General features: G+C 37.2%; 1 protein-coding gene across 2 annotated transcripts in view; it reads left to right on the top strand.

The window, feature by feature from the left end:
- The window catches only part of TRIM24 (tripartite motif containing 24), a 65,996-nt gene extending 46,629 nt beyond the window's left edge, over window positions 1-19,367 (top strand). For both annotated transcript variants that reach the window (XM_026119765.2, XM_064514056.1), the window contains 12 exons: window positions 445-562; window positions 3,207-3,472; window positions 4,080-4,244; window positions 5,792-5,971; window positions 7,767-7,902; window positions 9,075-9,147; window positions 10,522-10,690; window positions 11,284-11,597; window positions 14,325-14,457; window positions 15,712-15,786; window positions 17,173-17,322; window positions 18,399-19,367. In XM_026119765.2, coding sequence (XP_025975550.2) covers window positions 445-562; window positions 3,207-3,472; window positions 4,080-4,244; window positions 5,792-5,971; window positions 7,767-7,902; window positions 9,075-9,147; window positions 10,522-10,690; window positions 11,284-11,597; window positions 14,325-14,457; window positions 15,712-15,786; window positions 17,173-17,322; window positions 18,399-18,608 — 1,989 coding nt within the window. In that variant the 3' untranslated portion in view covers window positions 18,609-19,367. The remainder of the gene's footprint in view (window positions 1-444; window positions 563-3,206; window positions 3,473-4,079; window positions 4,245-5,791; window positions 5,972-7,766; window positions 7,903-9,074; window positions 9,148-10,521; window positions 10,691-11,283; window positions 11,598-14,324; window positions 14,458-15,711; window positions 15,787-17,172; window positions 17,323-18,398) is intronic.
- The last annotated feature ends 4,097 nt before the right edge of the window (window positions 19,368-23,464 follow it).

The raw sequence follows: 23,464 nt of genomic DNA, 5'->3' as shown, positions 1-23,464 counted from the left end.
TTGTCTATAATTGCATAGTATTGCCACAAAGACTTCTGGTGTATGACTAAGCAAACATGTTATGTTGTAAGCATCTTTATCTTATAAACATTATACCCTCTAAGAAGTGCAGCTAGCCCATAAAACCTTAGCAAATGAGAGACATTTTCAAAAAAACAGGTGAGACTTAGGCTCCTAATTTTTTGCTGAAAGACAGTGTTGTTTGGGAGTTAAGTAGCCAGCCTGTCCTTGGACATCTTAAAAAAAAAAAAAAAAAAAAAAAAAAAAAGCACCTCTTCTGGAAGAGTAACGCAAGTGTGAGGCTTGTGCTTTGGGATATCCAACCACATAAAACAGGAGGGAGAGGTACCCAGGATGTTTATTCTTCTATGATGCTGTTGGGGAAAATGGTTCAGATTCGCAGCTCTAACAGCGTAAGAAAAACTCGTTTTGTTCCTGTTCTAGATTACATATCGTCTACGATATCTTCTCCGAGCAAGGTGTGATGCTTCACCAGTGACTAACAATACCATCCAGTTTCACTGCGATCCTAGCTTCTGGGCTCAAAATATTTTCAATCTGGGTATGATGTAGTTTTATTACCCCTTCGCAGCCTTGATCCTATTTTAGAAACAACTTTCTTTTTGTGAGGATGCATATAGCCTCCCCACTTGTTGTTGTTATTGAATAATTTGTTTACTTATAGAAGATTAAAGTTTTTTATTTTTAAGTGCACTACATGGAAAAAGCATTATTTGTTAATACTCTATTGTATGTATTCATAAACTTGCCTTGCTTGAATGCCACTTGTGATGGCTTCTGATATGAGGAACACAGTCCCTAATCCTACTTTATATACTAACCAAGGATTGCAGCCCTCAGTCTCATTCTGCATCTTCCAGCGTGTTTTCCTGCTTCTATCCTGTCTTCCCAAACTAGAGCCCATAGCAGTAGCTTAACATGTTTAAGAATCTCTGTTTGCTTCTCATGCTGAACAATAAGCCTGGGAGAATTGAGATAACGAGAAAGGGAAAACTCCAGAGAAAAATGGAATAGCATAGAAAACAGCGCTACTTTTAGAAACTTATGCTTGACAGTTGTCCGTTAGTTCCACTTTCCTGATTTGCTGGGAAAGACTTTAGGAGAACCCATTTTTAACAGAATTGCAAACAGTTCATCTTCACAACCCTAATACCTTCTAGGAAGGTGTTGCTTTTGTCTCCAAACTGGCGTTTGTTTTCTCTTCCAGCTCTAAGTAACTAGGGTTTTATGACACTTGTGAATCTCAGAACCTGGGAGCTTTCCAGGTAGCCTGTTTGTATGATTACCTAGAAGCCTATGAGTTTAATGGAGAATAAGTATCATCGGAACTCATCTGCTTAGGAGCAGGAACTGAACTTTAGAGGTCTCTTTAGGATTTTGACTCTTTATCATTCTTGCTTTCTCTCCACTGTTAGCTTGATGGGCATTTTTTTTTGTTTGTTTTTCTGTCATGTGTAGAATGTCTTTGGCAGATACCTATGGCACCTTTTCTGCCTTTCATCAAGTGCAGTCAGCTCTACAAATGTAAAGAGAGGTGCAAATACACATTTCTCTACAAAGGTAGAGAAAGGAAGTGTTATGGCAGCACTTGAAGGATAAGTTCCTTGTTTATCTTTGATTTTCTGTGGGAAAAGAACCAAAGTGAATCTGTGTTTCCAGACATAGTCATCACCACACAGCTGGATAGTTCATGTAAATTGTTGCTAAATTGAGATGTGTGGGGTTTTGGGGGAGGGGGAGCTTTTTGTGCAGATTTGCCTAGAAACTGACAGGCTTGAAAGGGGGTATTACCAGGTAATTAGAAGTTGGTGGGACTTTTTTATCTTGATGTTTCGTATATTTAATGTTTTTGTTAATGCCTCTGTCATGGTAGTGGCATGGTATCACAATTAAGGCAGTTTCCTGCCCTGCTCTGCACCACAGTATGCTGGCTGGCCCGGCCTCTCTAGTCAAATAGCCTATGAATACCTTTTTCCCTGTGAGTTTATCACCAGAGATAGGATGGTGCTACTTGCACAGCTTCTCTGATCTTGGAATGAAAAAGAGGAGATATAAAATTCAAGTTGCACTTTCCTTCCTCTTCTGGTAATCTCTCAAAAGACGTTCCAGGCTAGATTGCACAAGGTCCACAGGGATTTATAGATTTGGGGAGAGAGTTGGAGGAGGCTAATGCCAGGTCCTACTATGATAGGGATTCTCAAACTGTCTTATGCTGCAGCCACCTCATGAGGTGAACTCTCCTTGGAAGAGGCACTACCTCTCTGGGAGACCAGGGGAGTGAAATGTTTATCCCCCACTTTTTTATTGGGAAGCTATAGTGCTACCTTCCACAGATCATTAGAAATTTCAGACTTTCAGTCTCAGAATTATCCCCTTCAGTTTGTGTACATTTGCACTAAAATCAGTCTTTAAATTAGGGTTGTTATTTCTCCTTAATGGTTAGCCCCCTCATGGATTTAGATAAAACCATGACTTTCCCCACTTCTCTCTTTGCTTTAAATAAGCTAAGCTTCTTTTTGTCTGTCTTGTAAAATGAGCTTGCCATTCCCTTGAATCTAAATGAAACTCTGTTCCAGTTGGAATTCATCTTTCTTGAATGAAGTAACCAGAATGCTACAGGAGAGCTCTGTATAATCACACTATATATCTCTGGATGAAATTGCTCACAAATATTAGTGTCTAGTCAAGATTCCCTCTAAAGCAGTGGAGAGAGGGAGAATACATCTCTTGGATGTGCCTATTGCATCCTAGAATTGATGTGTAGCAACTGACAACATTATTTGAGTATTTCATGATGCTGATTCAGAGACCAAAAAAGGATCACAATACCATTAAGTATTATGATACAGTTAAATCTTTTGATCAGAGGGGTGGGTCAGGATGCTCTCTCTTCTTTCATTAAAATTTCATTCACTTGCTCTTTCAGATAGTCAGGGCATCTTCCTAGAAGAGTCTATCTCACAGAGGAGGTTGCAGCACAAGATAGTTTGTCAGTATATCCTTTTTCTCCATTATAAAATACAAGCAAGCTTTTGAAGGCAAAACAAAGTAAATGGACTGCTCTATCTTATGTTTACCCATCCTTTACAATGACCTCATGGTATCAAAGGAACTAATTTTGAAAAACTGCATTTCTCCTAATTACAATATTTTAGCATTCATTTTATTTATTTTGTTTAAACCAGGTTCTCTAGTAATTGAGGATAAAGAATCCCCGCCACATATGCCCAAGAGCCCTGTGATGGAAACAAACTTACAGCCACCAAGCAGCTTACCGTCAAACCAGCTGTCGAAGTTTCCAACACAGATAAGCTTAGCTCAGCTCCGACTGCAGCACATGCAGCAACAGGTCATGGCTCAGAGACAGCAAGCTCAGCGCAGAGCAGGTCCAGTAGGTTTATCAAATCCAAGAATGCCAGGAACCCTGCAGCAACCTCCTACTTCTCATCAGGTAAGTTTTGAATATCCCAGAGAAGACTTTTTTCCACCTGACTGAAGAAGAGGAAAGCAAGTTCTGGAAACATAATTTCACGTAGCACGCTTTTTCAACACGCAGGTATGCAAATGGGTTAGGAAGCATTTTCTTTGCTGAGAATTGAATGGGCATTTTAAACATGTCTGGCAGAATATGTAGTAGCACTCAGCCTATCACGGCTCAACAAAAAAAATCATGTAGTATCAACCTGTATGAAGTGCAGTTGCTGAGCTGCATATTCTATATTTTTGTCAGATGATTGTAAAGTGAACCTCATTAATTTTTTCAAGACCTTTTTGGATGGAATTGTGGTTCTCCCATATAACTTTCAAAGTTGTAAATACTCTCACTAGGTTTTCTGTATCCTCGTTTATTATAAATAATTCATAACCATCTACTAGATCCTATTTTTAACATTAGTTTTCAATATGTGTTCTGTGATCACTCAGATGGTGTGGTACTGTTCGTTTACATGTAATTTGTTATGCATTTCAGAAGTTTAAAAGGGCCACTCAGTAAAAATTTCTGAAATGTTGAGTAGATATCAGACAGCTAACTTACAGAATTGTTTCCTTTCCTACAGCCACCTCCACGCTTAATTCATTTTCAGAATCATAGCCCCAAGTCCAATGGGTCACCTCTTCCTGCACAGCAGATAAGATTTCCCTCAAATCAGAACATACCAAGGCAAGCCATAAAGCCCAACCCATTGCAGATGGCATTCTTGGCACAGCAAGCTATAAAACAGGTAGGGTTTCTTTCCCTTTTCACTCACCATGCAAAAATAAAACATGAACTGTGCCTTGTATCATCTCACCTTTCATTATGTTTCTAGTGCGCTTTACAATTAGAACAGAGACTGCTTTCTTATCTGTGACAAGATACCCACAGTTTTCTTAACGAGATAACTGTCACATTTCTTTCATTCTGTGTTCTGGTAGCTGAAATATTACAGAAATGAACCACTGTGTGTGATATGTACATGTTTCATTCTGTTGCTTTGCTGTCACTATGACTTCTGGCCACTTATGCAAAACTTAACACAAGTATGGTCTGCACACTACAACCAATAGGTAGGTAGAATAGAAAATCTCACCATTTAGTCTAATGCTAGTGACTTCACAAGTAACTAGATAGAAGCTTGACTAAAAGCTATAGCTGCCACCATACTCTGGAGTTTGCCAAATCTGAACTCTTACAGATGAGGAGAGGAAAGAAATTCCACAGTTGTGGGACCTCTGCTGAGTGAGAGTGATCAATACCCAGCTGATCAGCAGTTGAATTGGGGAAAGAGCAAACACTTTAGATATTTTATGGCTGTTCAGCAAGGCAAACCTTATTAAAATACATAACAACGAAAGAGTTGTTAGGTATGTGGAAGAAAAGAGAGGGTCTTATCACCAGAGGCGTGGGGGGACAATCAAATGAACTTAATCTGTGACCTGAGGAATGGAGTAATACCATTCACATGTTAGCAGTGCTTATGATATCAAAGAACTAATTTCAACTAAATTGAAGAAAGCTGCACAATAATTAAGGGAACCGTAGTAACAAAAACTATATTATTTTTAGTGAGAGCCTCTGAAAGGAAGATTGGCCTGTCTGCAAGTCTTTGTATCCAGTGTTTCGTTATCTAGTAATGTCTTTTTGAAACTAAACTAGTGAACGGAATGACTGGCAGAAAAGGAATTGAACAGAGTCAAATTTTGCTTAGTTATCATGAAAATCCATTAAAGTCATTGAAAACTGTGCATGTCTAAAGGAGAATGAAATTTAGTCTGACTTGACTGTTCACTTTATATCATGATGATAATCATATAGGTGGGTAGAAGCTCAGTCAGCATTTCAAATTCTTAATCGCTTTAAGTTGTTAAGAGAAGCAGTGTCCAAGTGACACTATAGATTTTTACTTATTAAAAGTACTGTGGTAGTTGTGCATTCAGCCTGTTATCTGTAATGCTTTTATTTCACTAAAACTGTTATATTCCTTCCACAACACTGTCAGTGTAGCATGAAATATTAATAGTTACTTAACATTGAGATATGGCTTTGAATTTAAGAATTTACACTCACTTCTTTTATTCATAGTTCTCAGCTACTTGTCATCTTTCCTTGTCTTGTAAGATTGATTCTTGAGATTAGATAACTTCAGAGTAAATCAGGATTCTAAGCTTGAATTCAGCTTACTAAACTAAGCTGCTTGCTTGGCTGATGAGTTAGAATCAGTATATGTAGTAGATGTGATCTTCTGTAGAAAAAAATAGTGCTGAATTGTGGATTATTGTCTTTTCTTAGTGGCAGATTGGCAGTGGACAAACTTCAACTGCCCCTTCAACTGCAAGCAGCACATCATCTACTCCTTCCAGCCCCACAGTCACTAGTGCTGTGGGATGTGATGGGAAGACATATGCTCCTCCTGTGATAGATCTGAGTTCTCCAGTGGGTAGCTCCTACAATCTACCTTCTCTTCCTGATGTAAGTGTAACACGCAAGCAATGTTTTACGGATCTTATTTTGAAGTTTTTAAATTTGAAAAGTAGACATCCTATTAGACTGAAATTCTTTTTCTGCTTGTTGAAGTCGGACAGTTCTCGAAAACAATGATATGGGATTACCTACGTGTTGCTGGCAGTATTCAGGACCGCTCCAGGGAACAGCTAGGAAAAATAACATTGCAGGTTGTGATTGTATTTGGTCTTGTTTGTTTGGATGATGCATATTGGCCTTCAACCTTCATCTTTTTTCTTTTTTTTCTTTTTTTTTCTTCAAGTGATACTAATGAAAATGAGTTAGCTTAGCTTTGGTTACCAGTGTCCATAGGTAGCACTGATTTGCTGATGGTATTTCTGGTAAATTTTTAACACTTATCTGAGATTTTTATCTCATTTAAAGGAATATCTTATTAAGGTATTAACTGTTGGTATACTGGACTTGAATATTCCTTATTTCTTTTTCTTTTAGTACTTTTCTTCATATATCCTCTAACATGTGGGCAGGTAGTGAAGGGAGCATCATAAAATTATCTTTTCTTAGCTTCTGAAGTTCTGTTTCAGTTTCTTCTGACTAGTACTTACTTGTCAGAAGTCCACATTAGAGCTGTTGAGCTTTAGTCAATTGATTTTATTTTTTTTAAATAACGACTGAGCCTATTTTTGTTGTCTAAAGTTTGTGGATATCTGGAATCTCATGTTTTTGTAGTTACAACTTGCTGTTAATCCGTGTTTCTCACTCCTGTCTTTCGTTATCCTCAATAAACTCTCCAATAAAATGTTCTGTTTTTTAAACAGAGTACATTGCAATCAAAGTATCTGTCAGGGTAAAAAGATGTACTGCACAGCACAATCGTGAAACACTATTGAATCTTTGAGAAGTTTTAGCATGCTGATTTTTTTTTTTTTTTGTGCACAGTGTCATTTTAAACTCTTCTACTTGTATGTGGTTATGTTTATGCTATTAAGATATATTGCCCAAATCACTGTAAATATGCTGAGCTAGCAGGTGCTTTTAATACACTCCTGTGAAGTCTAGCTAATATAGAGCAAGTTTCAGTGTTCAGTGCAGTTGCTACCAGTGGATTTGTGATGTGTCTGGATAATTTGGAATACTAATACCAAGATGACCTATTTTCTGACCAAATGTTGATCAGATTTATTACAAGAAATCTAACATTTCAAAAGCTCATTTCTTTTTATCACGCCAGAATGTGCAATTCTTGCAGGAAGTTAAGATGATAAAGTAGGAGCCCCTAAAATGAGTTTCAGTTTTCTGGCCTGAGCCATGGGTGAAAAGACAAGCCTTGGCTTACAGTTTGTATTTTGAGTGAATATGCGTGGCTTCTGCCCCGAAGATATGTAGAACAGATGGAATTGAGTGTCCCTTGAGATTCTTCCAGTCCTGTTCAGCATTAGTAGATTAATGGGTAGTTTGTGAATTGCTTATTATTTTTAGAATAAATAACGAGCATCTTGAAAGAGGGTATGAAAATTCAATTTCAACTCCTCTGACCTCAATGTGTGAAAGCTACCTGTCTGTCGAGAATCGTCTCATCTTAAAATAATGGTATGAAGTATTGTCTGGATTTGGCCATTTCTTTGCTTTTTAGAGAGAGCAAGATGACCTGTTTAGACTAGCCACCTCATTTTTTGGGTGGCTAAAGTTAAGTGAGATGCATTTTGGTCTTCATCTCCAACATAACACGTATATATGGCAGATGCTTCTTTCCCTCCCCCAGCGTTTAACTGCTTTCCCCCCCACCCCCCCAATCTTTTAGATTGACTGTTCAGGAAACATCACACTGGATAACATTGTAAGGAAGGATGGTGCTGCAGAGCAGAATCAGCCAAAACCCCCTTCAAACAGAACTGTCCAGTCACCAAATTCATCAGTGCCATCACCAGGCCTCTCAGGTAAGTGAACTGTGTTGCAAATTAAGTGCTGTAGTGGAGGAATCTAACGTGGCTATGTTAACACTGATATCAGAGTTAGATTTTTCTATTTTATATCAAAAATGAGATGTCTAAAAGTGAGGGCAAAGTTGTATAAAGCAAAGTAGGAGATAAAGTTGAGATAAGGTTTTAGCATTGTCAGCAAATGTATGTGCACAGATCTTAGAAACACGGAGCAAAAAAAATAGTAGGTTTTAGCAAATTACAAATGCAGGTGTATTTGTAGAAAAATGGGACTCTAAATAGTTTACCCAATTGAAACCTAGAGGCTGTTGTAAGCCGCAAGTATTTGGAAGGGTAAGTAGGATAGGATATAACGGGAAACAATGTCTTTAAGTTGTGACTTGAAGTTCAGTTTGGACATTAGAAAATATTTTCACTAGGAGAATAGCGCAGCACTGATACAGGTTCCCCAGATACATTATTGTTAAGGGCAGTTGAATGTGGTGGACTTGAAGGACTCAGGGGTTTCCTCCCCACTGTGCCTTGAGGAGATGAGTGGCCTCTCCTTACCCCCATTTCCAGATAGAGCCAGTAGTGGGTCTGTGAGCTTGAATTCCCAGTATGTGCACGCACACCATTCACTTACTTGCACAGTACAGCCACAGACAGATTAGCACAGACAGGACAATGTATTCACAGACATCCACATAAACACAGGCAGCACAAATAACCCAGTCCTGTTTCTCAGGAACAGATCACAGATCTATCTAGGCCAAGGTTCTAGGTCTCTCTCATATCTAGTCCCCAGCTCTCTTCTCCTACTTGACAGTTAGCTTGAAGTTTCCTAGCAGATCTCACACACACAAGAACACACTGGCACAGAAAGTTAGAAATAGAATTTGATAAGAAAAGATAGACCTCAGTGATCAGGTGTGGCTCAGCCAGGAAAAGGTGACTGACCAAGCAGCCTGCTTACATGCAATGGGCCCCTTTTAGTCTTCCCCTCCCCTCCATTATCCCATGCTTCTCCTCATCCTCTCATGAACTTGTATTAAATAAGATATGGGTTAAATAGATAAATGAATAACTCAAGAGGAGGAACTTGCCCAAAACCTTATGTACTTCTCCCAGTCACATCTCAAACTTGGCACAGCTTTGTGTTTTGTTCTAATCTGATTCCTCTGTCCTAGGAGGAGCGAGTGTGACAAACATACACCCTCCAATTCGTTCACCCAGTGCCTCCAGTGTTGGAAGCAGAGAGAGGTAAGAAAGGAGTGGGAGAGAAGAAAAGCATAACTTCCATCTCCGTAGTATGTGCTGTGTATAGCCTCAGTCTTTTCTATCATTAATCCATATTGAAGTTAATTTGTCTCACTTTCTCTGTTAAGAGACCGGGTCTGATAGTTATTATAACACTCTTTGAAGTCTAAAAGTAGTAATTTCATTTGTAACATATTAATAGCAGACCTAAAAATGTAGCAACTCTGTAGATGATGGCTAGATTGGTGTTATTAATAGGTTACCTATTGTAAATTAAGTTTGAAATTCAGCAAAATCAGCTAAAGAAAAAATTGCGTACTGTAGGTCTTTGTGGAACCATAAATGACTTCAGATTTTAGGAATTAATGTTACAAAGAGGTTTATTAATAATTTTCTGCTATAATATAGTCAGTTATATGTGAGCACTAGATACCTACTGAGAGTCTACAAAGATCTTTCATCCCTTAGTGATGGAATATTAATGAACAAATAGGCTTAGACATTGTTGTTTGAAAAGAGCAGATCCATTAATGTGTTTCAATAAATTAGGGCATGTATCTTACACAAGATTAATTTTTCCACAAAAATCAGATGACATTCATGCTACTTGAATTGGAAATGCAGATGCTTTTTAATATAGAATACCTCTTCCTGTATTCCATTTACATAGTAAACACTATGAAAGACTCCAGGCATCCAGATACAAACTGTTTAAATGTTTGAAATTCTGTCTGCTGTCACTTGAATTCATTTGCTTTTGGATTTAAAATTCTTCATTACTGTATTTTTTTTTTTTTAATAACTTTTCTGGTTCAGTTGTATGGTTTTTTTTTTAATCATATCTACACACATGAACAAGGACAGAGTCCAGTCCTTAAAGCAGGGCCCCACTTTCTCTGGAGTTGAAAGGTTATGAGAAGCTCTTCCAAGATAATGTAAATATATGTGCTTTATCTGCTTATTTGCTAGTGTGTGGTTTATAATGATCAGTTCAGCCCTGGAGAAGCACTGATCTTCCCCCAAGATACAGCTGTATCTCCTCTAAAATGGAATGGTATTCAGTGCAAATGCTGTTCTATTTATGACCTATAAAAATTAGAGATTATTTGCAAATCTTTCACTAATGGGAAGTAAAATCATGAGCAGCTCTGCAGTTCTGGAACTAAGCTGTAAACTTTTCCCTTCCTGTAATGCCTTTTCAATATACATGAAAAGATACAAATTCAGGTGCTGTATTCTATAAAAGCAGTACTGCTCAGGATTTGAAGAACAGAAAATGGATTAGAATCCTAAGGTCTCAGGAAAGCATCACTATACAGAAGTTGTCCTGTTATGACTCTTAATTTCCTTTTTCCTGCCTCTTTTTGTCATTTACAGTTCTGGCTCCTCCAGCAAGCCACCAGGAGCTGATTCTACACACAGAGTCCCAGTTGTTATGTTGGAGCCGATCAGAATTAAACAGGAGTCTAGTGCACCAAATGAGAACTTTGATTTCCCAATTGTTATAGTGAAGCAAGAAACAGATGAAGAATCGCGGCCTCAGAATGTAATATTAATAACTCTCTTTAAAGATCTCTCTCCTATTTGGTAGTGGAGGGTATTTTGCATGTATGGGGAATAAAATAATTTACAAATACTCTGTTGGAAACTTATTTTTCAGAGGAAAAAGCTGAAGGTATTGGCATAAAAGGAAGAGGTGAAATTCAAAATCAGACTTTCTAATGTCAGTTCAATTAATAAACTGTTTTGATCAAACTAGTTTCATCCATTTAAAACTTTGGAGGCAGGAAATAGCAAAACAATTGCAAACATCAAACTTTCATGTGGTGCTAGGAGATGTTTCTAATCGTAGTACAATAATATACATAAGAATAAGGGTGCTATTTTGGGGGGTGCATCAAAGATTAATTTTATTTTTTATTACTGAGACAGTATTTACAATGTCAGAATTTGCTCTTTATACTAACTTCTTGTATTTAGTTGCTTGAAGCTATAGCTATGATAGTAATTCTTGCATAGATGTTACAAGTTGTATGACTAACCACATGTAAATTCCTTATTCTGGTCAATTTACTTGTTGTTAGTGACATTTAAACTCACTTCAATAGTATAACCAAGCTGCCTATGCTTTTCTTTCAGACGACCTTTTCAAGAAGCATACTTACTTCACTGCTGTTAGATAGCAATCATAATTCCACTTCTGATGAAGCTGTATTAAGAACAGATGCACCAGACAGCACAGATGATCAACCAAGGATACTACAGGAGACTACGTCCAGCGGGAAGACAGGATGGTTAGGCCCCTCTTACATAGGGGAAGGCAGAAAAGAGGATGATCCCAATGAAGACTGGTGTGCAGTATGTCAAAATGGAGGGGAGCTCCTTTGTTGTGAGAAATGTCCTAAAGTATTCCACCTTTCTTGCCATGTCCCTACACTGATGAACTTTCCAAGGTAATTATGATCACGTTAATTCCATATAAACTTTCATTGGAAGACGAAAGCTGTGGATTGTGAGCCTCAGTGTAGAAACTTTCAGTCTCAAAGGGATTTTTGCTATCTTTGAAGTCTTGAAGTCTGAGGTTTTATTAATTGGTGAAAATTGGAATTTGCGTTGAAATGTGAGTTTAACTTTATTGCAGCTGTAAAATCTGTGATAGAACTCTTCACTTATGTGGCAGCTAGGCAAGATCACTTATATCTAGGGCATCTATTATCTGTGGCCTTAAAATTGGGCTATAACCTAGGTATAAAGACCATTTAAGGGCAACAGAAGAGTTAACATTTCTTTTAATAATAAAAATATTCAAGGAAAAATCTTAGCTAATACAGTATCAAAGATGTTATTTACTGTAGTATTAAAAATGGCTGTGCTCCAAGCATGGGATGTAGTGCTTTATATCTGCTGGTAACATTTCATTTAACACTGAAATAAGCAGCTGGCTTTCATGATTGGCTGTTACAATAAAACTACTCAATTTATTCAGTCCAGTTTCAAAATTCAGTCTTAAAGTATAGATGGTGACTGAAAATAGGTTGTCATTGTTATTACAAGTATTACTGAAGTTTGCTTCTGGAATTAATGTCTTTGAAAAAATAAATGGTATTTGTGATGTTCCAACTCGGAAATGCTGTGCAATAAGCTTATTAAAGGATAAAAGCATCTGTCATAACATGCTCATTGTTTAATGATTTTATGTAAATATTAGGTTTTCTTATTAAATATCAGTGTAGTTTGTTTAAAACTGCTGGTATAATCCATTTGGATAGTAGCTTACAGTTTTTTAGATCGATCATCCTTGTTTATGTGCAGATCTGAACAAGCATATTTCCACAATGATATTATTCTTTCAAATGTCATTAGAAATGGCACACAAAAATGTTTCTCTTACCTCTTGAAACTTCACATTATGGGACTCTTTTTTTAAACAAGATGGTGTTATGTTACAGTTTTGTACCATAAGCAAAACCTGGTAAAGGTACAGCAAGCACTTAAATGAAAACGTTTGTGTCTGACAGGAAAAAAAAAAAAAGTTTTTAAGCAGGCAGGTAATTACATATTTACATGGCTTTCTATTAACATTGAAGCTTCAAGAATACATCTTTAAATTTTCTTTTTCACTGGATTATTCTGTGGGAGCTCTGAGATGTTGATGGTCAGCAGGTAAGGGAGCCAGAAATAAGGTTTCTGAGAAGGGTTCATATTTGTAAAGGTGCATATTAACACAAGTGTGCTGTATTCCTGGACCTCAAAACCACAGTTAGCTTAAGTTTCCTTAAGTTTTGTTGTCTTACCATTAGTTCCTCCAAATGTACAATCATTCTTTTATTGTTGTTAGCAGTGTCAGTCCATTTCTTTCATGATTTTTTTTCTGTTCTTCATCAAGTGGATGGGATGTTTTCCCCTGTAGATTCACGAGATCACTTTCTCTTTTTTTCCTCCATGCCATCACACTCCACCCTATGCTTCCTGATTCTTATATATTTAAATATGTCTTCCCTCCATCTTTCATGTGTTTCTTGTTTTCTTGTATAAAATCTTTGGGTCATGGCCCATATCTGTCTTTATATATCACCTACCACATCATTCCTCTGATGCTGGTCCAGGCACAGAGGTGAGACTGTCATATAAATAACTCTGTCAAGTTAAAACAGTAGAAGGCAAAAGATTTTTGAAGGCAAATGGCTGTTATGCTAAAACTAGCAGATGGTGGAAATCTTTGGTTTACTCTAAAACCAGTTTGACATACTTTTTTTTCTTTTTTTTTAACTTGGAAAGTCTTCTGCATTACTATTGAAATGAATTCAAAGGTGCTACAGAAGCGACTTCTTGTTTCCAAGGATCTTATCGTTATAAGACATCTCTGCATAAAAACATGCATACTTTGTATCTTAGAACAACTGGGTATTGCTGAATTCTGTCTCCTATGTAAGAAGTACTATTCAGCCCTCTTGTGGTTATCTGCAAAGATGCAAGTTTCTTCATTATAGAGAACTAAATTAAAACTATAGACTTAGCAGGTTTTTAAGAGCTTAGGGAGCTTCACAAATTGTTTAAGGGAGCCTATGGATGTAGTTAGCTTGCAGAAATAGTTTTGTCTTGTTCTTCTTTTGCTGTGTCATCTATAGTGTCATCTACAGGGTTTTCCTAGACACTAATTGGCAAAACTAAGTAAACTTTTCACCAGTTCCTAAGAAGTGAAGAATTTCCAGGCTTCAAAAAATTCGTCTAAGGTAATCTATATTGAGTAGTAATGTGTTGTAGTTCAGACTTGCAAAGGAAAAATACAGTTATCATCATATGACACTAACCCTTTTCCTTCTGTTCAGCCTATTTCATTTATCTACAACTGATTCCTTCAGTCTCTCTATAGTTAGGAAATAGACCTCTGGTTAAAGCTTTGGCTTAATCCTATAAAGTCAAATGAACAGTTTAAGCACTAACAAAAGTGGACAGCATTTTGCGAGTACCATTAAAAAGGAAAGTTCTAATGTGATGTTCTTTGCCAACATTCCCTTTTTTTGCCTTTGTAGTTGTAAAAAGAAAAAAACAAACAAACTCAAAACAAACAAACAAACAAACAAAAACCCTACAAATGAAGAAAAATTTCTCCAGATGTGGAAAGCCTCTCAGGACTGTGCTACTTCACTGAGATTAATCAATCTGTTTTTCTTGTTTAGTGGAGAGTGGATTTGTACATTCTGTCGGGATTTGTCCAAGCCAGAAGTTGAATATGATTGTGATAACCCCACTCACAGCTCTGAAAAAAGAAAATTGGAAGGCGCTGTGGGCTTGGCACCAATAGATCGTAGGGTAAGGACAAAATGGGTACTGTCTTTCTGCTTTTTGTATTATGAAATGTATACTTTTTTTTAAGTGATGGTGGTGTGATACTGTGAACTAGGACTGGACTGTAGGAATTACAAAGTGCTGCTTCTAGTATTGACTGAATATACACACTATCGTTCCCTTTAGTATTTTTTTTCTGTTTGTTTCTGCTCCCCAAATTTAGCATAGATTGACTTTATCAACTAATTTTTTAGTTGTTAAAGCATTTCATTGATATCTGTTTAAATATTAAGATTTTTTTTTCCTAGTGAAGATGTACAGAGATGCAACACTGATCCTGCAGAGACTAACACAAGTCTGAGAATAACTGCTATCCTTTTGCATCTCTGAATATTCTAGTGGAAAAGCTACAAAGCAAACTGTGGGTCTCCAACTTTGTTTTTTCCTTAGAGCTCAGAACTAAAAGAGAAACTTTTGCTCTGCCTTTTGAGCACTGTTGAACTCTTTGTTAGAATCTTTCAGATTTTTGTTATTTGTTGTTTAAAACTTAATTGTGTTTTAAGTAATTCTGAGGTGTATTGGAAATTTTCAGCAATGTTTTACTTGGTTTCAGTTAGTAACTTGTATAAATACACTGAAATTAATGTTTTATTTGGGAGCTTAGTCTACCTGTAGAATTGTTATTTACGTGTGCTACTATCCAGAGGAAAAAAGCTAGCTCTGTTTATTTTTTGCTTTAAATGTAGATTATAAGAAATCCTGTAAATATTCTGATGAAGGATCAGCAAGCATAAAATCACAAAAAAATATTTTTATAATCTCTTCTAAGGCTCATGATCCAGTTTAATATACTTGGGTATGCAGGAAAAACTCTCTCCTACTGCTAACAAAAAGCAGTATATGCCTTGCACTTACAGAGCAGTTATGCTCAGGTCAGGAGAAATATTACTGGTGTCTCTGAGTACAGAGAGCCATGCATGCTTTATATGTTCTCTGGAACATCCACTGGACTCGGCTATTACTGAATGATACTTTTGGCAACTATATAAGGTTTCATAAAATGCATTTGAGAGTTAATTATGATATGATACATCCACTGCAGAGAAATACTACGGGTCATTGATGAAGACTGTTAAGCTTGCTTCCAGATACAGTTTTTGTGTTCACTCTTCTACTTGGGGGCTGAGGGAATACCAAACATCTTTTTGGTATCTTCTGTAGCTCATTATTTAAAAACAAATTCTCTGATTACTTGGATATCTATTTTTCTTGACACAGAAGTGTGAAAGGCTGCTGCTGTACCTCTACTGTCATGAAATGAGTCTTGCTTTTCAAGATCCAGTTCCTCCCACAGTATGTACCTCATTTATTTCCTTTCCATTTTATATCAATCAGTAACATAATTGACATGTTCTTATTTGCATTATTGTTGCCAATTGTGGTCCATTATCAGGAGGCAAGCTCCCCTGGATATTGTGTGTCAGATGTGTATAATTTTATTAAAATTATCTGAAGGGAAGCTGAAAGGTACAGCGTTGGGTTGGAAGGGGGTTTACTAGTAAAATTCCCCAAGAGCAGATTTTACTTACTGCTTCATAAACAGACACACAAAAAAAAGTACTAACGCTATCTGCTGATTTTACAATGCTGAGTGATATCAATAAAAAAGTGAATTAGGATGTATTAAAAAAGAATTAATGGATTATGACAACTGGAATACTCCGTAGTACTAATATGAAATTGATTATTTGTATTATTACCCAGGAGTTCATTAGTTTAAAATGCTAAAGAAAATCTTGTTGCATTAGACAATTGAAGGATGACAGCAAGTTACTCGTGCTATTAGCATAAAAAAGGTAGTTGTAGTCCAAGAATAAACAAAAGAGCTACTGGGGTGATCAGAGAAAGAGAGCCTGCTTTATGTTCCTCAAGACATGTCATCAGTAAGTAATAATGGTTGTGTGCATCACTTTTTATTCCATCTATATAAGAATTTTTCTTTTAAAGAGCATTCTACAGAGTTTACTAATAAGAAAGGGTCAGACACTGGGCACAAAAGATGAACTGATTAATCATGTAAGGCTTGTATTGCTAAACTCAGGTTTTATAGTATTTCTCCTAAAATATGATTCTAGTAAGGAAAAAAATAGTGTACGAGAATATTATCATTTGATTTCATGTCCTATTTTCTTACTATGCAGCAGTTTTCTTTTTAAAAGATAGAACAGATCTTAATCCTACAAGCACATTCAAGACTCCAAAATCATTGATTTCTGTAATTCACCACCATTTCCAAAGACACATTTCTTGACCAAATTTCATTTTTGGCAATACATATACTGCCTCCTTTTAAGTGGATTGTGAAAGATATGGCAGGGCAGTCTTCAGAGCGAAACTTAAAAGACAGTTCATTTGACTATGTAAAAAGACAAGAATGTCCAAATCATTTGTTCTGTCCTATATAATGAATGCAGTATGGTTTATTTGATTTATTTTTGTTTTGCTTTTCTTCTTTTAAAATAGACATTGGGAGCAGTATATTTTAGCCAGCAAAACTATCATAAATCACTTTTACTCCAGAAACAATCTATGTATACGTAAAAACTATAATTTTCATGTCTTAGAATTGTGCTCTGAAGATGAGACTAAATCTTCCCCCCTCACTCAGAGCTAAAGGCTTATAGAACAATAAGCAATGAGCATGGCTGCATTTGGTAAAATTGTTTTTTCTCCCTCTAGGTTCCTGATTACTACAAAATAATCAAGAAGCCTATGGACTTGTCAACCATCAAGAAAAGGCTTCAAGTGACGAATTCATTCTACGCAAAGCCAGAAGATTTTGTGGCTGATTTCAGACTGATTTTCCAAAACTGTGCTGAATTTAATGAGGTTAGAAAAAGTAGATACCTCATCTTGTTTTCTAGACTTAGATTTCCTCAGGAGAACTGTAATGGGGGTAGAACTTGCAACACAAGAACTCTTTGAATTAAACTTGTTTTGATGATGAAACCTCAGTGAAAACACAGATCACACTTTAAACTACTTTGGTGTAGGTGACCATGCAGTTTAGATGCTTCCATGGAAAGAAGGAGGGTTGTGACAAATATATTAGCCGAATGGCAGGACAGCAGGTAAAGAATAGGATAATCATTAATCACAGAGGTTAATGGTGGGCATTGAATAAAAAATGGTTTTAATTTCCATTGCCTTAAGGCAACCTGCCAAATCTTAAGTTCAGGTACACGCTCACCTTTATGACTTCAGTCATGTGTTGGTTGATTGTTATTATCCTTCACTGCACCTAAGGGAACACATAATGGTGAAAAAGGGATGCAGATACTGAGCAGACCACAAAAGCAGAAAGGATTCCAGTGGGAATAAAGGTTTGTGTACGTGGTTTCATTTGGATTCTCATCCAGTCACCTTCATTAACTGGGAACTCTTCCTGTCGTAATGGCCTCCACTTCAGGAAACTGGTCAGCGATGGGGGGTATGAATGACCTTATGGCTGCCAGCCTTCCAAGATACAATCACCATGCATTCTAGCAATATTTTACTGTAATTTAAAAATAGGTCTGTAAGTTAGAGAAACTCTAGCATTTTACATGGTCATTCCAATGCACACTCTGAAGGTACATCTATATATTTCACAACATAATCCACCTTTTTTTTAACAGTCAAAATGTAGTAGTTTGTAAAATTTGTCTATATAGGTTTCAGAATCCAGGCTATATGGCTTTTGCAATTAGCTTCTGTGATAATCTATAAGAGAAAAAAGTTGGGATAGTGGCCAAAATTCTACCTTCTGCCTCTGTGCTTCAGGCTTGTGCTCTTTGTTACCACATGTTCCACAGGTGCCATTAACATTGCTGTTTGCTTTTTGTAGTACATCACTTCAGGTCCTTTAGGTGCTCTAGGTAGAATGCTATTTCATGATGCATTGATATTGTTAATTCACCCAACAGCCTGATTCAGAAGTGGCTGATGCTGGCATGAAGCTTGAAGCATACTTTGAAGAACTTCTGAAGAGCCTTTATCCTGAGAGAAAGTTCCCTGTACAACCAAACTGCCAGAGTGAAAAAGATAATCCAGAACTTACCGATGACTCAGATGATGATTTTGTACAGCCCCGGAAAAAACGCCTTAAAGGAGAAGACCGTCAGTTGCTTAAATAAGTCGCATGTATTGCTATGGAATGTTTTTTAAAAACTATGAATATTTATCACTGTTAATTGTCAAAAGGGGAAAAATCATGACTGCTTTGACCTGTAGATTTGTGGATGTTTACTAGACTTTCTACCCCTCCTGTGAAACACAAATCTAATGGCGATCAAGGCATGTGGAAAGCTGTTTCTCTGAAGTTCCAAACTTTCATCCTACTTCTGGAACAGTATGGAAATTGCTATATGAGTGGGATGACAGCTGCTTAAATTTGCTTTGAGGAAGAAAAGAAGTTTGTATAGACTTGAAGTTTAAAACATTACATGGGTTCAACATGTGGCTTTCTGAGTTTGAAGAAAATGTGATTTCACCAGACATTTAATTTTACCAAAGGCATGTGGCTGGCCATAATTTGATTTCCCTGTACTGTATTTTAACACAAGCCATGAAACAGATGGTGTAATACTGTTGTCCTACGATACTGACTGGTACAATGAAGGTGTAGTTGCTCCCAGAGAAGGTATCGGTAATTTTAAAATGTAAGGGAGAGTGTATTAAAAATAATTTTAAAAAAATAGGGGGTGGAATTTGTTTGAGAGTTTTAATGGAAACAAGAAAAGACAAAATGCTTTGTTTTGCACCATCTTTCTCACCACCAGCAAGAAGCAATGATATTCCTGTACTATATTGTTTAACAGGTATTTCACAGGTTTGATGTACCTATATTTAATGGAGGTCATGGCAAAATTGCAATGAAAAAATGATTACTTGCAGCTGTTGTTATTGGTCTTTGGGTATGTTTAGGGAAAAGGCATCCTTTCTGTCTACAAGCTCTTATTACTTTACCAAATTTCTAAATACGTTATTTTGAGAATGCAGCCTGCATTGATATTCACTTGGAAGTACACAAGTTTGAAAAGAAGGAAAAAAAAAAAAAAGATAATTCTCTTTTATCCTTTGTCTGTCCTTCTTAAAATCACCTCATCAGAAGGTGAGTATGAATTACCTTTTTAGTTTGATCTAATTTCCAGAAGGGTTGTCAGCAACATAGATGGTTGTTTATGCCTTCAAAGATTGCAGAGTTGGAGTAGTGTTTGTCAGTGGCTGCTCCAGCTATTGGTTTGCACTCATTGTTTGTGTCGTCTTAAAACTGAATTTTAGGGTGAGCAGGCAGTCTCTTGGATTAACCGTGCTTTTATTGTGCCTGAGTTTGGCAGATGGAATTACAAGCCTGCTTTTGACGTGCTATGTGGCACTGCTATGGTGCTGGGGATAGATCACTGAGGAGACTAGATGCAAGTGCTGTCTGTGCTTCCTTGCTGTGTAGATATGTGCACAGAAAAAAAGCCTTTTCTATTTTTCTCAGGAGATGAGATGCTACCGCCTGCCTTTGTCATAGGGAGGCACTGCCTACTAATGTGTAATGGGCACTTCAAAGAAAAGAACATGATCAGCTGTTTTTACAGCAGGCCTTTGGCAGTCACAATAGCTTTTGAAATGCCGTGCTGATTTGATTGAGTTTTAAGCTGGTGAAAGTAATCATTTTCCCTCTTTTCTTGTATTTTTTGTGGGAAACTTTATTACTTGAAGAGAGCTGCTGTAGCAGTTCTACCATCCACTCTACCAGAAAAAAGGAGGAGAGGTGAAGGAGCAGAAGAGGACTGTGAAGGAGGGCATTCTCACAAAACAGGTGTGATCAGGGCACACTACAGGAGCACGGAGATGAGAAATAAGAGGCATAGCCACTGTGACACTTGAAGTCTTAAAAATCTAGCAACGCCTGAAAGTCCTAAATGCCCTGTCACTAAGTGTAGCTGTGCTGCTACAAGGTGCTGAGTGTTTCTCTGGGCAATAAATTGCAAGTACAGATTTCTTAGGAGGCTTATTGGAGGTGAAGTTAGACACCTCTACACCTTCACACTCACCCTGTCCTTACAGTGAAAAATACTGGGGAAGAGGAGTGGAGATGTATTCTTGCAGTCCAGTTACTTCTCTGTCTGCTTTTGATTCTCACTTAAAAACTTACTGAAATTTTACAGCCAGCACTTTAACCAATCAGAAAAGCATACTCTAAAGCTGCAGGTAAGTTTCAGTGAAAAACACAGGTGAGCTATACGGGTGATTTTTATTCTGTAGTCTCCTTTTCATTCAGGTTTTTCTCTTTTAGTGCTAGCACAGTTTATCGAACCTACAGCACTATAGTCCGAGATGGAGGTGGGAAGAAAGATTAGGAAACATGCCAGTCCATCCCCCTTTTCTTCACCCTCTAGATGTGTTTTCATAGGAAAAAAATTTCCCCCCAAATTGCTCTGAAATACAAACTGAGATTGGTTTTTTTTGGCATTTATCAGCTTGGAGGAAACAGCTGCAATAAGCAATGCAGGTGACAGTTCTCCAAAAAGTCAATCACATGGCTGGCCAGCTATCTAGCTGGCTGACCTCCTGCATTAACTGTAGAGCCAGGCAGGCTGGCCATTTAGTCTGTCAGTGTTAAATTTGAATGTCCAGATGAGCTTGCGATTTCTATGCTTTATTCTGTCTTACCAGTTTATGCAGGGGATCGTTCAGGGATGGCTTTGACTCTATCCAGCCTGCCACAGCTGCTGTCAGGCCTTGAATGCCTTCATGCGGAGAACCATTGGGCAGGTTGCCAAGAGACTTCAAGTTTTAGTAGCCCTTGCTTGCCAGCTGCCTCCTGAGAGGCTGATCTGTGTGCTACCATCGGGCTGCATGGGTGAGTGAGCATGAAGACATGCCATTTTTTTTCAGCAAATTGTCTGAAAATTCTCTGTTAAATAATCCAGTGGAAAAATCTGACTCAGCTTTAGTCTTTTGTTCTTGAATGTCACCCTAAGAACCTTCAGAAAGTGGCTATATAATGGGGCTTCAGATGTTAAATTTAACTGCTACAATGAAGGTGATATATGCATCAATAGCATTTGAGGAATGCTATTTTGTTTTCCTAGGGAATTATTGCATTTGTTTAACCTGCTATGGCAAAGACACTCTGTACTTTGTGCATTATTTTTTCCCCCTCTGCCTTAATCTACTGAAGCAGAATAGGATGGTAATCAATACTGATTTTAGCCTGCAAGTAATCTAATCTTTGTATAGAACACTTGCTTTCATGACTGTCATTTTCCAGTTTTTTTGTGGCATGGCACTAGTAATGGCACTAGTAAAGAATCTTCATCTTGCAGCATGAGGTGGGTAGAAAGTATCTTTTTATTGAATCATAGGAAAGAGCACATATTTGAGAAAATTAGCATTTGTCTATACAAATCATTGTTCTTACACTGGTTGGTTGCCATTTATTATAATGGAAAGGGTATGGCGAAGCAATCAACATCAAATGCAGCTCACAGGAAATGACAGATTCCAAAGGTTTATTTTTCTTTTCCTACCCAATCCAACATCAAACACTTGCTTTCATTTAACTTGCTACAAAGAAAGAAAATACAAAAGATTAATAAAATACACATGAAAACCAATGGAAATGGATGCAGGGGAAAATGTGTGCGAAGATGCATGAGATGTGTCCAGAAAGTCTCCCCTTTGATAGGCTATCCCTATGACTGCTTTGAAAGCAGGGTGATGTCCTAATAAAATGAAAAAGGGTAGATAAACTTTTTAAATGTCATTGTCTAGATTCCAGAAACAATTTCTTATATAGATATTTTTTTCATTTAGTTGTAGGCTTAATGTTGAGGTCTGTATCTACAATCTGGAGTCTTAGCACTAAATATTGCCATGTTAGAAAGAAGAAAGCTTTGATATATTGTGTATTACGTTCTCGTATGGACTGAATGACTGTATTGTGTGAGGCCCTTGGACAATACGTTCAGCAGTCATGATTCAGCACTAATGAATGACTTTACATATACAAATATAATCTCAGAAATGAACATGAGATAAGGGTTACCCACCTGAACATAAGATAATGCGCTCTCAGCACACAATTAGTTTACATACTTTTTCACTGTCCTTTTGACTTGTGCATATAAAGGCCAGCAACTAGAGCTGTAGCTCTTGTTTGCTGCAAGGATGATTTCTGCAAAAAAAGCTTCAAGTATATTTTTTACTTTATAAGAAAGCTATTGAGTCAACTCCCTAGGAAAAGAGCCCATCCTATTAAGGACTCATTTACACTCCCATTTCTCTCAGCCACTGTTAGCCAAAGTTAATCCAACTGTAGCTAACCAAAGTTTTTATGTCTAAAGTAGTTTTAAGGGGGTATTTTGCTTAGTAATTATTGTAAACTCAACCATTTGAGGGCTGAGTAGCTCTCTGGTCTCTGCATGGGTTGAATTTCACCTATAGGGGAAGAAGTTGTTTTTTCCAATTCTTTTCTTAAACTTTTATTTTCCAGTCTTTACATAATATTATATAAATTTTTTAAATGACATAAAAACATCAGTCTGTATTTCTAAAAGATAAGTATTCAAAGAAGAAGACAGTGATTAATGTGTTACTTTTTCAAAAAGCCCAAGGTTAATTGTCATACGCACCTTGCAGAAACATTAGAAGATGTGACCCAATGAACTTAGATGTATAAATATTTTTTAATAGTTTGTTTGAATATCTGTCTGTCTCTAGGCTGCTGAAGAATGTGGAAAATCTAGCCTGTGGTCCTCTGGCTTACATGGGGACAGTGGACTGCAGAATAACATGCAGTGTGATGTGGACACGCTGCTCACCTGAGGTGAAAGTTCCTTGCTGGTGTAGCTGCATCAGCCACAATGGCAAAGCTACTCACCTCTCCTGCAAATAAATTAGTGCTACTGTGTGCATGGAGGGCTGTCTGAATCTAAGCCCACCTTCCACTTTCATCTTTGTGCCTAATCTTTCAGCTGATTGCCTCTATAGCCTC

The sequence above is a fragment of the Dromaius novaehollandiae genome, chromosome 1, assembly GCF_036370855.1.
Source record: "Dromaius novaehollandiae isolate bDroNov1 chromosome 1, bDroNov1.hap1, whole genome shotgun sequence".
Lineage (NCBI taxonomy): Eukaryota > Metazoa > Chordata > Aves > Casuariiformes > Dromaiidae > Dromaius > Dromaius novaehollandiae.
The sequence above is the reverse complement of the archived record's forward strand: the minus strand, read 5'-3'. Positions and strand labels throughout refer to the sequence as shown.